The 14,963-nt window shown below is 48.1% G+C and overlaps 1 protein-coding gene across 2 annotated transcripts in view; it reads right to left on the bottom strand.

Moving 5' to 3' along the window:
- ADCY2 (adenylate cyclase 2) overlaps positions 1-11,566 on the bottom strand; it is a 422,161-nt gene extending 410,595 nt beyond the window's left edge. Inside the window, exon 1 of one of the 2 annotated variants that reach the window (XR_007127384.1) lies at positions 11,269-11,566. Coding sequence is in view for 1 of the 2 variants with exons in the window: in XM_047729460.1 (XP_047585416.1) it covers positions 11,269-11,487 (219 nt within the window). In the remaining variant the exon portion in view is untranslated. The remainder of the gene's footprint in view (positions 1-11,268) is intronic. The other variant, XM_047729460.1, reaches the window with a different exon arrangement.
- Between the last annotated feature and the right edge of the window lie 3,397 nt (positions 11,567-14,963).

The raw sequence follows: 14,963 nt of genomic DNA, 5'->3' as shown, positions 1-14,963 counted from the left end.
TTGGGGTTTGTAAGCCCATCAAAACCTATAACATCTTCACTGATAGCAAAAAAAATTAGTGCATGGCATAGGATGCTACTCTGACAAAATGTAATGTGGATGGCTTTGACTGCAGCCAGCCAGCGGGAGAGGCAAGGACACTGTCACCAGAGACTGAAAAATGGCAATCAAGTTAGCAAAGGCCCAACACGGGTTTCTCATTTCTCTTGGAAGGCAAAAGATGCCCTAACAGAATTCTAAGTCTAGAGCAGGGCTCAGTGAACTGTCTTCGTAAGGAGCTAGGTCATCAGTACTTGAGTCTTAATTTTGGTCGCGTGGTCTCAGTCACACCGTTTAACTCTGTGGCTGGACCAGAGACAAGGCCACAGATCATATGGAAATGATGACCAGGCTATATTGAATAAAACGTCATTAGAAAAAAATAGGCGGTGTGTCCGATCTTGTCCCTGGCCAACGTGTGTAGACCGCTACTCCGGATGAGGTCATTGAACAAAATGTGACCAGTGTGTGTTCGCTGCTGTTGGCCACACATGTTCACGTAGCACAGCACACACACGAGATCAGAAAAGGAGGAAAACCTCCTCCTGCTTAGAAGGAGGAATGAAGCGGAAGCAACACCGTCCAGAACTGTACTGTTCTGCGAGGCGGAGAGAGGGAAATGATTCTGCCTGTGTTCTACGGGGAGAGATGATTAAAACTCAGCCTTGTGGGGAGACCACGCCCACTGCTGAAAAGTGGGCGGACGGAGGGGTCTCAGAGTACAGCCCAGTGAAGAGTACGGTGCCAGGAAATCCCCTCAACTAGACAGAACACCACATGGAAAAGAGGACCAGAGAGTGTGTCACTCAAACAGGGTCTGGGCGGGTGCCGGCTGAGAAAGGGCAAGGGGGTGGAAGGGTGAGAAATGGGTTGAGAAGGCAGAGGAACAGCAAATCTAGCAAGTTTGTCTTGGAAAGAACAACGATGGCCACTGACAGACACCTGGATGCAGATGCCTGAAATGACACAGATGAGAAGCTGAATACCCCTGGAGAGATGTGTGTTTCCAGAAGAAATACCAGCCTGCCCTACAACTGCTCTAGGCTTCAAGGAAGTTCTGGGTTCTCTGTCTCTGACAGGCAATGGGCAGAGGCAATTGCTCAGTCCCCAGGTGGGGAAGATTCCCAGATGGGTTCAAGGGCGTGATCAACAAGGGAAGGTTCAGAGGTCAGAGAAAACAGCAGACAAGGGGACGATTTCCAGGACAAGAGTCTGGGTCTAATGAAGAATCAGTTCTCAGCCCCTGGGGTCAGGGACCCTGGAACCGCCTGTCTGGAGACTCAGCGTCGCCTGTGTCGTCCTTCTTCGGGGGATCAGCAAGGACAAGGCACGGCTCTCGGAAAGGTTAAAACAGAACAGACATATGATGAGATTAAGAAAGGTAAGAAAGAAAGCAACAATGTTATAAATAAAAACCAAAAACAGAATATATGTAAATGAGAACAGTATTATCAATGCATACCATTAAATTTGGCAATTTGGATGAAAAGCAAAAATTCCTAGAAATATCTTATTGAAACTGACTCAAGAAATAGAATTAGAAATACTGAACAATCCACTTAATATCAACAATACTGAAATGGAAGTTTTTAAATCTTCTTACAAAGAAAGCAAGAAGCCCAAGTAGTTGCCCAGGCAAATTCTATCAACTCTTTCCAATGTGCCAAAAACGTTTAAACTCTTACAGAAAACTGAAAAAGAAGACATGCTTCCTGATTTATTTTATAAGAGTATCAAAACTTTTTAAAAAATGATAGTTTGGGGTGCCTGGGGTGGCTCAGTGTGTTAAAGCCTCTGCCTTCAGCTCGGGTCATGATCCCGGGGTCCTGGAATCAAGCCTCGCATCGGGCTCTCTGCTCAGCAGGGAGCCACCTTCCCCCCTCTCTCTCTCTCTGCCTGCCTCTCTACCTACTTGTGATCTCTCTCTCTGTCAAATAAATAAATAAAATGTTTTTTGAAAAATGATAGTTTGATGAAGGAATATTCCAAACTCACTTCACAAAAAAATGTATTTGCAAAAGCCTTAATCGAAATGTTAGCACATCACATCCAAAATTTTATAAGAGATGTCATGAAAATGCGGTTTGCCTCAGGAACATAAAAATTGTTAAATATTAGAAAATCTATAATTATTATTCATTACATAGAAGGATTAAAAAACAACTTAAAAAGCATATACAATCACTTCAATTTGGTAAATTCAGCACCCAATCACATTTAAACTTTTTGTGTAAAATGTGTCAAAAGGAAATCTCAAAGGAGATCTACAAAACCAATATTATCCTAAATAAACTATGAAGAGACTCTCTTTAAAATTAGGAAGAAGGCAAAGATACCCACGATCACCAATTCTGTCAATATAATTTTAGAGTTCTTAGCCCACAAAATAATATAAGAAATAGAAACTTAAGGTCTTTGTACTAGGAAAAAGAAAATAAAACTCTCGTTACTTCAGGTGATATGATTATCTACACAGGAAACATGAATGTACATTTCACTTATAAAAAGGATAAGATAGCAAGTTGCAGAATGACATATAAACTGTAAAACTTCACTAAAACACACAGATGAATAGGGAGATGCTCCATTGTTCATGGGCAGAAAAATTTAGCATCATAAAATATCAATTCTAATCAATGAATCAATAGATTCAATATGACACTAACAAAATCCCAGTTGAGTTCTTCCTATGGAGGTTGACAAAAGATGACTATAAAGTTTATAGAGAAGAAAAAAGGTCAAGAGTAACCAAGAAACATTTGAGGGAGTTGAATGTTACTCGCCCTGCTTAATCTAAAGACGGGTGATAAAGCTTTAGTAATTATAGTGTTGTGTATGTGTGTGTGTGTACATGCAATACTTGGGGATAAAAACAAACAAACAAAAATTAACCAATGGAACCAAAGAGAGAACACATGACAAATCACTCATATATGGAAATTTGACATATGACAGATGTGGGGAAATAGCTAAATGCAGTTAATAAAAATTCATTCACCTTAAGGAGAAAAATGTAAATGATCCCATCACTACCTCACACCATATACATACAGTAGTATATATAACATAGATAATATGTATTTGTATGTACATATGCATGTATGTATGTGATAAAATGAACAAAAAAAACCCAACAGAATGACGACAAAAAGTACAATATGAAGGTTGCTTCTGAGGCAGGCAAGGGAACGGGACAGGAGGCGACATACGTGCTAAACTAGGTTACTGGAGATATTTTAGTTTAGACTGGGTTCATGGGTGTTTATTTGAACATAAATAAATAAGGAATCCAGAGAGAGACTGATGAGAATCCTGCTTAAAAATCAAAGAACAGGGGCGCCTGGGTGGCTCAGTGGGTTAAAGGCTCTGCCTTCAGCTCGGGTCATGATCCCAGGGTCCTGGGATGGAGCCCCGCATCGGGCTCTCTGCTGAATGGGGAGCCTGCTTCCTCCTCTCTCTCTCTCTCTGCCTACTTGTGATCTGTCTGTCAAATAAATTAATAAAATCTAAAAAAAATTTAAAAATCAAAGAACAATCAAATTGGTCAAATCCAGTTCTGTGTACCGAACGTTCCATTCTGATGAACGTGGCTGTTGTATGTTTGACTTCACTGCAAGCCGATTACGGGAAAGGATTAGACATCTGATCCACCAAACCTCTGAAACTCTTACCTCTTTCGTTCGTATTCACCTGATTCCTTTATTCTCTGAATATGTAACATCATTATTGGTTCTAGCAGTGAACGAGTCTGAAATGTTTCCTTTATAATGTCCGCAGATCGTTAGCAGCTTGAAATCTTACTGTGCTCCTTATTTTTTATACAGCTGTACAAAATAATAATACAGACATTTAAAACACACACAAGGATAACTCGATCTTGCGGGGATGGGAGCAGAGAAATAAGAGGCAGAGCCTTGGAGCTCCGGCTTTTTGTAGCTGCAGTGTCCTAACATCACCACATCTGCGCGGCAGTAAACGACATTACGGGAATGTGTAGGAGACCTCTGCGGTCAACGCCCCGTCCCAAAAGCGCTGATCCACGACGACCTCCCCCACCAGCAACCTCCTGCAGGTGGTGACCACAGAGATTTGATCCATTCATAGGATTCTCTCAGGCAATGACCGTCTTGAGAAATCCCAGGCCTTTCACTGTTCTAAAAAGAAGCTATTGTACTTTATGTCTGTATGTTTCAAATACAATAAATTATTCATCCAATATGTTTTAATTGTGTTAATAATTGACAATTCCCATTTCTAGCACCAAGTTTTTTAAAAGTGATGTGGTTCAATTCTAAGATACAAGGGGCCTTATGTAACCATAAGAGCATCGACCTAGGTCCATATTCTAATTCTATCTTGGACGTTACCATTGTTCCAGAGACCTGGGCAAAGTCAGAAAACTAGCTGGCATTTGCTCACAATGGTTTCTCAGGTGATGGTTCCCATTACTGCCTCCGTCACTCTCTCACCTGAGTATGGCTTCTAGGGTCAGAAGTGTAAGCCCAAGTAAAAGGTAGGAACAAAAAAACAATTATTTACAGTGCTGCCAGCAATGGCTAGACTCATGAAGTTTTTTTCAGAATGTCTCCTCTTTCCCTTCCTTGTGATTTTTTAAAATCATATCCTTATACAAAGAGGGCAGAGAAGCAACATTATCCACCCCTCAATTTAGTCAAAATACAAAACACCTGAGCTAACCCAACAATCCTTTTCTCTCCTCCTAAATGCAACTGGTGGTTGCAAGCCAGAATTCCTAAGGATGTGTCAATTTCCTGGTTTAAAACCAAGAAATCACATTGTAAATATCTAATTACTCTTGGTAATTTTATATACCATTACCCAAAGCTAACAAAATTGAGAAACATGAGGGGAATAGGTCAATGCGGCATGAATTTGAGCACTAAAAAATTAAAAAAAAAAACTTGTGTCAAATTGGGACTTTTAATTAAACTATGCTTCTCCATCTACGGTTAGTAATTCAAAGTTTATGCACAATATTTCTCAGATTGTTAGAAACACATGCCGTGTTCCTTCATACCCAGATTTAAGAATCCTTCATGTGGTTTTCAGCCAGAACTACATCTCTAAGGAGACCTCAACAAGGAAAACCATCTGTGGTACAAAGATACTGACCACGATGACCTACACTGGCTTTGGGTGCATGTGTGCCTGGCACTGTGCTAAATGTTCAAAGGATCCAACCTTCTCAATGCCCCCAGAGCTCCCAAGCCTGCCTGTGCTCCTCGTACTATCTTCTGGATAAAGCATCTGAGCCTGCAGCAGGTAAATTAATCTGTCAGGAACACACATTACGTGCCAGAACAGACCCCAATCCAGGTCCATTGGCAGAGTTTTGCGCTGGGAACCCGTAGGATGCGCGATGGCAACAGCAGCTGCGAAGGAAACCGGACCCACCCTATAAATTACACATCCACTCGCCACGCGCCTCGGCCACAGCTAGTGCCTCGTTAAGATGGGGGTGCTCTGGGGGTCTGCCCGGAAAGAACTAACAGCTAGTGGAGGAGAGAAGTCAAGCTCACAAGACTATTCTGGACGTCAGACGACGGTAAAGCAGTGGTGAGATGATGTCACAGCGTTCTAGCACTTGTGGGCATCAGAGACAGAAACCCACATGGGTGGGAACATGCAGCAAAGGCGAAGACTGTTGGAGCTCAAGACGGAGAAGCTGAGTAAGCACTCAGGGAGGAAGAGGTCTCTATGGGAGGGCCGTCACAGGGACACTGTGGAGCTGGAGGGGGTCAGAGGCAGGTACTCTCAGCCCCTGGCATCCAGGCTCACAGGTTATCCTGGGGAGGGAAACAGGAATGGAAGGACTGCATCAGAAATGAGCCACTTCTGGCTGGAGTGCAACCCAGGGGGACACCAGTCCCAGAGCTGGCCCCAGGAGGTGCCCAGTAAATGGCAGTGAAGGAGAGGGAGGGAAGTCCAATGAACGGTGCCTGCTGATGCCGATATCAAGTTCTAGAAAGGATGAGCAGATCATTCACAGACACCCAGTGTAAACTCTACCACTAGCCATTACTGATCAAACATATCAAAGTGATTAATCCCGCCATCAAACACCTTTAACAGACTAACAGATCAGCGCTAACAGTATTATTACCTCTCAAATAGAGTAACTTAAAAATATCAGGAAGAATCCGTAGATTTCACACATCCATCAATCGGGAATGCTTTTACGCACCACAGGATTTATGCCAGTGACTTCTCAGACATCAAAAGCATGCCCACAGACAAATCCTCCACTTAATGGGAAAGACGCTGGGAATATTCGGCATAATGAAAATAAATGACACCCACCTCACTGAGCTCATCGTCAGGAAGCATCTCTACCAAGATTTGTTTTAACGTGAAAGGAGAAAAGCAGTGACGGGTAACGCCATCACACAGAATGATGGTTGAGGACATTTACATCAGGATGAACTCCCAACAGGGAAACTGCTATCGTGCCAGGATGGGGGCTGGGAATTCCAGATCTGCACCCATGTCCAGTACAGCTCCCAGTGAAAACCCAAGCGCCCTACATCCGGCCAGAGCACTGCACCTGGGAGACCTTGAAGAAAGGACCTCACTTCTCTGGGTCTCGGTGTCCTCATCTAGAATGAACGCCCTCCCAGCTTGAAGGCTGTGTGACATGTTCCTTCACAGCAATGATAAAAGTGCAACAAAAGACCCGCTAGGGACAGCAGCTCCTGGGGGTATGTTCCGCGCCAGGCATAACTCTAAGTGCTTCACATGGACTGATTTGGACCATTGCCTAAGAAGGCAGGTACCATTCTATTTTACGCACAAGGAAACGGAGGCACAGAGAGTTAAACAATTTGCCAAAGATCACAGAGAGGGAAAGGGACAAAGCCAAAGGGTCAATGGAGATAGACACTCTCAACCGTTACCCTCTCTTCCTTTTTAAAGGGAGAAGACTAGGTACGGTGCAGATATTTAATTATGCATTTTAATATCCCAAGGAGGCTTCCAGAGCCTTTCTTGTTAGCCCTCTAAATGGCAACCACCTTTCCTGCAGAAAATTACAGTTTTTCCCTTATCTTTTGTTTAAACAACAGTTAAATCATAACTAAAATGACTTGTGAATTACTGGTTGCAATTACAAACACCTGCCACGTAAGATTTTCCTGCATGCACAGAAATCCGCAAGAAGGTGTATCTTTAGCTACCTCTATTCCCATTCCTAAGAACAGGTACTACTTCCCATGCATCCCCAGAATTATGAGACTAGAGGAAGTATGCACAGAATTTCCTGCTCCTCTCAAGGAGGATCCCAGAACATTCAGCTGCCTTCTCCAGCCTTCATCCGCCAAGAAAAGGGTGAAGGATTGAGTTTGTCCCTACTGATGTCCTTCCACCCACTGGGGGTGCTGAAATATTGTCTGGAATGATAAAACCGATTTCTCTGTACAATGACTGGGTTTGTCTGTTTTGGAAGGATTAAAATTCTTTTTCCATGTATAGCTAAAAGAAACACTGATATATCTGTTCCTAGAAAAAACACCCAATGCTGGAAAATCGATTTGGAATGACAAGCACTTACGGTTACCATTTGAAAGACCTACCTCACCAAATCATTTAAAAGCAAGAAAGGAGATCATATTCTCAGTTCAAATCATGCATTTACATATTTAATCAAAGTACATATGTTTCTATAGATTTCAATATCATACTCAAGCAAAAAAAATCTATTTTATTGCAATATTGCAATATCTGACTATTTAAAATTTATGAGAGTAAAAGTTTTCCATTCCAGTTGAAATATTAACTATTTCTAATCATAAATTTTACCTAAAACAAATCTGGTTGGAGGCAGCTTGTATTTTGACAAACTGAAAAATTCATGTCAACTTCCTAACAATGGCAGGCTAATTTTGAGAAAAGCATGCTGATTTTGGACATAATAAATGAGACAGGATTTAATTCTGATGGATGGTTTCCATGCACTTAGTAATGAGAATCAGTCCTGAAAAATGAAGTGACCTCATAAGACTTAGAACTTAAAGTCTGGTCTCATTAGTTCCAAGTTTATGATGCCAGGTGTCAAGTCTTTTTTGCCCATCATGCCCTGTACTATCATTAAAATATCCATGAAAAGCAACAGAAAATATTTTTCATATTATTAAACAAAATGTTAAAATTCAAGACATCCTATCAGGTGTCCTATTTATTTCATGTCTAGATATTTCCTGACAAATATGGGGTTAAAGCTATCGAAAAGCTTTAAAGAGAAAAAAAAAAACAACTACTTAATAGCTTTTTATGTAGAAAACACTTAAGAGAGATGAAGTTTCAATTCAGAATTTATTTTGATACTATAATAAAAATACTTCAAGAACTACTTTAACTTCAAGACTAACTGATACAGATTCATGGACTCATCCTAAGTAGAAATGAAGGGAAATGGGTTTGTGAATTATGTCAGTTAGGGAGACATTAAGTCAAGACAAAACTTACTGCTTTCTTTTTGAACAGCTATATCAAAGCACTTCATACAAAGGCAATTACATACAGCAGAACATCACTATGTACTTGGATGATGCCGAGACCATTTTGTGATCCAAATGTTCCAGGAGAGGATGGATGAGTGTTAAGAAGATTGCCAGACTTTTTCTACTATAAGAACTGGTGGAAGTCTATTAGAAACCAAAATCAGGCAGATTCATGGGAAAGAAGAAATCTGTCCAAGATTTCAGGCAGCAAAAATAGATCCGCCGAGCTCCTGAATTACATCAGAGCCCAGCTATTCTAGTAAAGTGCTCGAAGGTGGAACCCTGGCCCGGCCCCAAGCGACTCTTTCCATCTTCCAGAGGTAGCCCAGCTCTGGTCGGTCTGAGACATGAACTCACCCCACTCAGTGAGAACATAGTTCTACCTGTGCACTCCATCCCATCTTTCAATACTCCATCTTTGACTGTGTGAATGGAGAGTATTTTTTGGACAGTAGAACTGCTGTTTATGATATTACTAAAAGCAAGAGAGAAATGAGCTGTCCAGAGCTCAGAACTGTCCCAGTCCTTCCCAACATCCAGTATCCGAGGAAAGTGCCCATTGCTTCCAAGGGTTCTCAACCTCCCACTGGGCCCTGCAGTCCCAGGTCCCACCTGAAGGGAGACTCTACACCAGCCCCAGTCATACTCCCCGATTCTGGAACATTTCTGCATAGCTCTTCATCTCAAAAGATTGACCCAGCGGTCAGTTTGTGGACCAGGTACAGCAAGTAAGAGTCCATTCTCTTGCCTCTGGCCATCATCCTGAGCTACAGCCACGCCTCGGTGAGTGCCTCCCCCGTGCTTGAAAACGTCTAGCTGGATTCCAGGACAGTGTGGGAAAGGCTGGTTTCTCAAGGAAAAGTAAAGAGGTCTGGATAAACTTTTACAAGGATACCACTAGCACTTGGCACCACGTGAAGCGGAACATAAAAGAATTGTATAAAGAAAGACAAATCCAAAGCTCGAAACAACTCAGAGAAGGGTGCTCTGGCTGGAGTACTCGGAGCCCCAGACAGACCTCTTCGAGAACATCGCCATCAGCACAGCTGAAGAAGTTAGAGATCTATATCACAGAAAACAAAGTGGTGTGTGTCTGGGGAGATGCGAACTTCGCCCTTGTCTTTAAATATATTAATGGTGCTATAAATAGGCCGTCACCTGCTCCTCCTTTTCCATTTGGAAGAGAACAAGCCAGAAGGGTTTGAATTACAGATTCAACAGAATCACAAGCAGCAATGTCCTGGGAGAACAGATTTCCAGAGGAAAACTGACATGTTTTCTTCCCTGCAAGCACAGAAATGAAAAGGAGATGCTTTTAGAGACCGAGTTTCCAGTCTTAAAAGTGGTGGAGGTCAAGATGCCATTCCAGGGAGCATTCGAGGCTAATTACAAGGGTGTGAGGACTGCCTTGAACTCACACCCAGAAAACGGGATCCAGAGGTGCTCTCTGCTTTATAGGTAAAGCCTATAAACCACGTGTAAGAACCAGTTCGGGGTCTGTGGCATCCTCATCTCCTACCTTCTATTCTGTATTCTCACTGAACGCCATCCGAAGACAGCACTTCTTGAGTGGTGTGGGGGGAAAAATACTTTTTACTTTTTAAAGAACCCTATGATGATAACAAGTTTTCGCATGCATAATAATTGAGCACCATCTGGCTCAGGACATCAGAAACAAACTGCCGAACACGAAGGACAGCTATTTGCCAGACTCCGTGAAACACAACCCAACAACCCCTTCTTTGCTCAGTGGACACGACTATAGGTGCGTGCTTATAGTCTAAGCTTAAAAAATATCATTCCGTAGAGACATCCCCAGATCAACCGATGACCAAAAATACCTCACTGGAGAAGCGACGCCTGGTACAGGCTGCGCAGACAGAGCCATCACCACAGGCAGTGCAAAAGTTTGCACCGCAAAACCAGAGCCATCGGTAACAGGAAGTTTACGGCCACCTACAGATTTTCCCTCTCTGCCCAAGGGAGCGAGCCAAGGATTCCTGCTCGAAAAATATCAATTGGCAAAACTGGCACCAGCTGTTGAGCTGCATTAGGCTCCCAGTGATGAAAGCCACTTTAATAGCCCGCACAAAACAGTAAACACGACTAACTACCTCTCTGGAAACGGGAAATCAGGGGTCCGTCAGCGCTTGCTACCCACAGATGGGGACTCACAACAGGTCAACACCCCATCTCCTTCTGTCTGTGGCAAGAAAGACACACGGGTTGCAAGGCGAAGGTGTATAATAATATCCTTTTTTTTTTTTTTTTTTTTTTCCCCCATTTCCCTCGCCATTAACCACTTTCCGAAGGCAGGCTCCGGAGAGTTACCGAGCCATCTAAACTAAACCGCCCGCTCCGGGCCGTGCAGGGGCCTCGAGAAGCAGCCCGCTGGGCGCTCCCGGGGCAGATGCTGCGGGTAGCGGCGCCGGGAGGACGGCGCGGCGGGCTCGGCCAGCGGGTGCGCGGGGCCGGGGCACGCAGACGCCCCGGCCGTCCACCTGGGGAGCACCCCGGCAACTTTATTTTGGGCAGAACCTTCCAGGGAAACTTTTCTCTCGCCCGCAGCCCAGGCGAGCCGGGCCGGCCGCGGGCGGGCAGGGAAGGCCGGGAGCCGCGGGCCGCCCCCGGCAGGACGCAGCTCGCCGGGCTGGGTCCCTGTGGTGTCGGGACCGGGGAGGCGCGGGGCAGGTCCCGCGGGGAGGCCACTCACCAGCCGGAGCGCGAAGAAGACGGCGAGTAGGGCGAGGCAGGCGCCCATGACGATGAGCAGCAGGAAGACGATGAGCGGGTGCTGCTGGCTCATGCAGTAGTAGGACTCATAGAGCCAGTCCCGGGACCGCTGCAGCCCGTCGCCGCCGCCCGCCGCCGCCGCCGCCGCCTCGGCGCGGTCCCGCAGGTAGCGGCGGCGCCGCATCGCCTCCCGCCACATCGAGCCGGCTCGCGGGGCGCCCGGCCGGGGCTGCGCCGCCCGCGTCCCACCCCCGCGCCGCCTCGGCCGGCCCGGCTGCCGCGCTCGGAGCTGCGCGCAGGGCCCTCCGGCGCGGGCGGAGCTCGGCGCCCCGGGCTGGGCGCGCTGACGCGCGGGCGGGGGCCGGGCGGCGGCCTCAGGGGCTGCTCCCGGCGCCGCCGCTGCCGCCGGCGCGCGGGAGGGGGCGGGTGCGACCGGGGCCCTCCGCCCGCCTCTCCCCCACCGCGCGGCGCGCAGCCGGTTCTCCGCCCACCGCCGCCGCCCCCCGACGGCCCGGCCACGCGCTGGGGGCGGCCCGCGGCCGCGGAGGGGAGGAGTGAAGGGAGCAGGGGGCGGGGGGGGGGGGGTCGCCGGCCGCGCCCCAGCCGGGACGTCCCCTCCTTCCGCCCTCCCACGCTCAGCCTCGGCGTGGCCCACCTCCTCGCCACTGGCGGAGCGCGGCCTGGGGTTCCCACTGCCTGCCCCCCCGCAACGCACACATGTCCCACCTCGCTCCGAGGCTGCGGGGGCGCCTAACCTCCTCTCCACGAGCTCGGAGCGCGGCGGGAGGGGGGCCGCGGCCTCCCAAGGGCGGCGGGAGGGGGTGCACCCGCACTCCCCTGCGCTAGCTCGGCGCGCGGCGGGAGGGGACCTCCCCCGCTCTAGTCCCCCCTACCCAGAGGACAGCAGGAACTTCCTCGTTTTCACCATCTGGGAGCGCCGAGGAGGGGTTCTCCTCCCTTCCCCCCTTAGCGGGTAGGGGTTCCCCCCCTCCTGCTCTCCGCGCAGCGCGGGTGGGGTGCCCACGCTCCTCCCCACTCCCACTGAGGGCAGGGGACTTCCCAGCGGGGGGCGGGGGGGTCGGAGAGGCGCTGGGGCGCCAGAGTCCGCTTAGCCGAGAAGTGCCCCAAATGCGCAATGGAGGAGCGAGGCGGGGATGCCTGAGGGCTGTACCCCGCCACGTCCTTGGGTAGGCGGCTTCACTCGCACCCGACACGGTCAGCTTGTCCCACTTTGGGGTGTCCAGTGGGCCAAGGTGTTGCTTACTGGAGGTTCAGGGGGCGCCCTCTAGCCCGCACGGTCCCCACCGAGCCCCTTCTGCCTGGCGGGGATGGCAGCGAGGGCGCGCCCGGGTTGCTGGGTGCTGGCGCGGGCGGGGTCCACTCGGAGATCGCCCCCTCCTTGGAGACAACCACCTTCGGAGGCACCAGAGACCGCGCTGGAGCCACTTGGGGGCAGACGCGGGCAAGGACGGCGTCCCTTCCCCACACGCCTGAGAGTCACGACCTCTGTCCCTCGCCCTGAAGGATGGAGGAGCTCCTCGGCTTTCCCCAAAGGAGGGAAACCTCCGCCCTTCTGGAGGCTTCCTCCTGTTCTAGTGTTGTCCCGCGCAAAGACCCGCAAATCCCACTTCTCTCAAAGCCTAAGGAACCCGAGGCACGGCGACCCTCCTCTCTCACGCCGCCAGCACACAGCCCGGGGGTTCGTCCCTAAGCACTCGTGGTCCCCTCCAGTACACCATACCTGGCACCGCCAACCTCAGAAACCTTCCCGAACTGCCCCGCTGCCCGCCCGGGCTCTCCTGTCCCCTGCGCCAGCGGGGGCGTGCGAGCTGGGTGGGACCCGGCACCACAATACCCAGACCCCGCTGGAAGGGGGACCAGGAGCCGCGGGGGGCGGGGGGGGCGGTTAGCAGCAGTTAACGCCTGCTCTGCCCCGGGGGCCAGCGAAAGGCTCAGCTCTCCACTGGCCGCGGGAGGGCTGGGCTGGGCAGGGGATGGGGGGCCGGGGAAGGGCGGCTAACAGAGGCTGGGCTCAGGGGCACGTCCGGAACGCCGCTCCTGAGCCTGGGGTCCTGCCCCACCAAGCTTCACCTGGTCCCTGGCCTTTCCTCCTCCCCGAGACCCTGAGAAGACAAATGGAGGAGACAATGGTGGAGAAAGTCTCCCCTGAATGTCTCCTGTTTGCGTCACCAGCTGATGATATGCTCCCGCCCCAGGGGGAGAATGAAACTCTGTTCTAGGTCGGGTTAGTTGTCTATCTCCTGCACCTTGCCTTGTCTGCCCTCCGCTCTAAAACCACCCCTACCGTAGACTGCAACCCGTGTAATGCCAAGTTCGGCCTTTGGGGCGACCCCAAACCCGCCCACGGGGCTCGGTTCTTTCTTTTGAACCGGGAATGTTAGGTTTGCGGTGGTTCTGAGAGCAAGTTGCAATGAGGGCATTGATGAGCTAGACTTACAAATGGCCAGACCCTGATCTCGCCTAAGGACAGGCGGTCCAGGGGCAGGCTAGGCAGTTTCTGCTGTGGGGATCCTGTTTTCCTCTCTCGGTGCCCCAGGTCTTTCCCAGTTGGGCAGAGCTGTGCATTCCCAGTCTTTGGTGTTGAAGCAACGTACTAATTATTCATCCTCCCTCCAATTCTTGCTGCTGCTTCTCCCCTTGTATTGATAAACATCTTCCTTCACCCACTCAAGGAAGAAGAAGTAAATAATCTGTCATTTAGATTTATGGGCAAAAAGAACTGAAAGACTGTGAGAGAAAAGTAAATGTTTAATTATTTTCTTTTTCTTTCTAGTGTGGGAGTGGGGTATTTTTAACTCCCAGTGTCTATACCATGTATATATGCTCCATATGGTAAAGGGGGTTGTTACAAGATTTTTAGGGGATTTTGTTAAATCCAATGGTAAAATATAATCAGAGAGACTGCAATGGAGCGAATTTTGCACTTTGACTCTTCTGACTTTTTTTTCATTTATTTGACAGACAGATCACAAGTAGGCAGAGAGGCAGGCAGAAAGAGAGAGGAGGAGGAGGCAGGCTCCCTGCTGAGCAGAGAGCCCGATGCAGGACTCCATCCCAGGACCCTGAGATCATGACCTGAGCCGAAGGCAGAGGATTCAACAACTGAGCCACCCAGGCACCCCTTTCTGATGTTTTTTATCATACATTTTTTTCATTAATTTATTCAAGACACATTTATTTTTGTGCCTACCATGTGCCAGATGTCCAGAGAGGGGAATAAAAATAGTAAATTAATAAATTTTTAGAGAAACGGACTGGGCCCTCCTGGGACCCTTCTAAGAATTCCCAATGTGCTTTGAAAAGTGGGACTACAAAATACAAAACATGAGTAAAAATCAACATGCATCCCCACCTCCTCTGTCCAATTTAAATTTTATCATCATAGACAAAGGTCATGGAAGGAATTGAATATGAAAATCGGGGCTATGCCAGCCTTCCCTGAGTTTTTTTTTTTTGTTTGTTTTGTTTTAGTTTGGTGCCTATTTTTATTGGGATCTCTATTGGTCCTTTATGTTTGAGACAAAATGAAATGTGAACCGATGTGGTTATTGTAGCTATTCTCTAGGTGTTTTAGAATATACTGCACCAACTATGCTATTTTAAAGGTCCACAACAGTTCGTACTTTGAAAGAAAAGAAGAAAACAAAGTAATAA

This window comes from Lutra lutra, chromosome 5 (assembly GCF_902655055.1).
Source record: "Lutra lutra chromosome 5, mLutLut1.2, whole genome shotgun sequence".
In the NCBI taxonomy this organism is placed as follows: domain Eukaryota; kingdom Metazoa; phylum Chordata; class Mammalia; order Carnivora; family Mustelidae; genus Lutra; species Lutra lutra.
The sequence above is the reverse complement of the archived record's forward strand: the minus strand, read 5'-3'. Positions and strand labels throughout refer to the sequence as shown.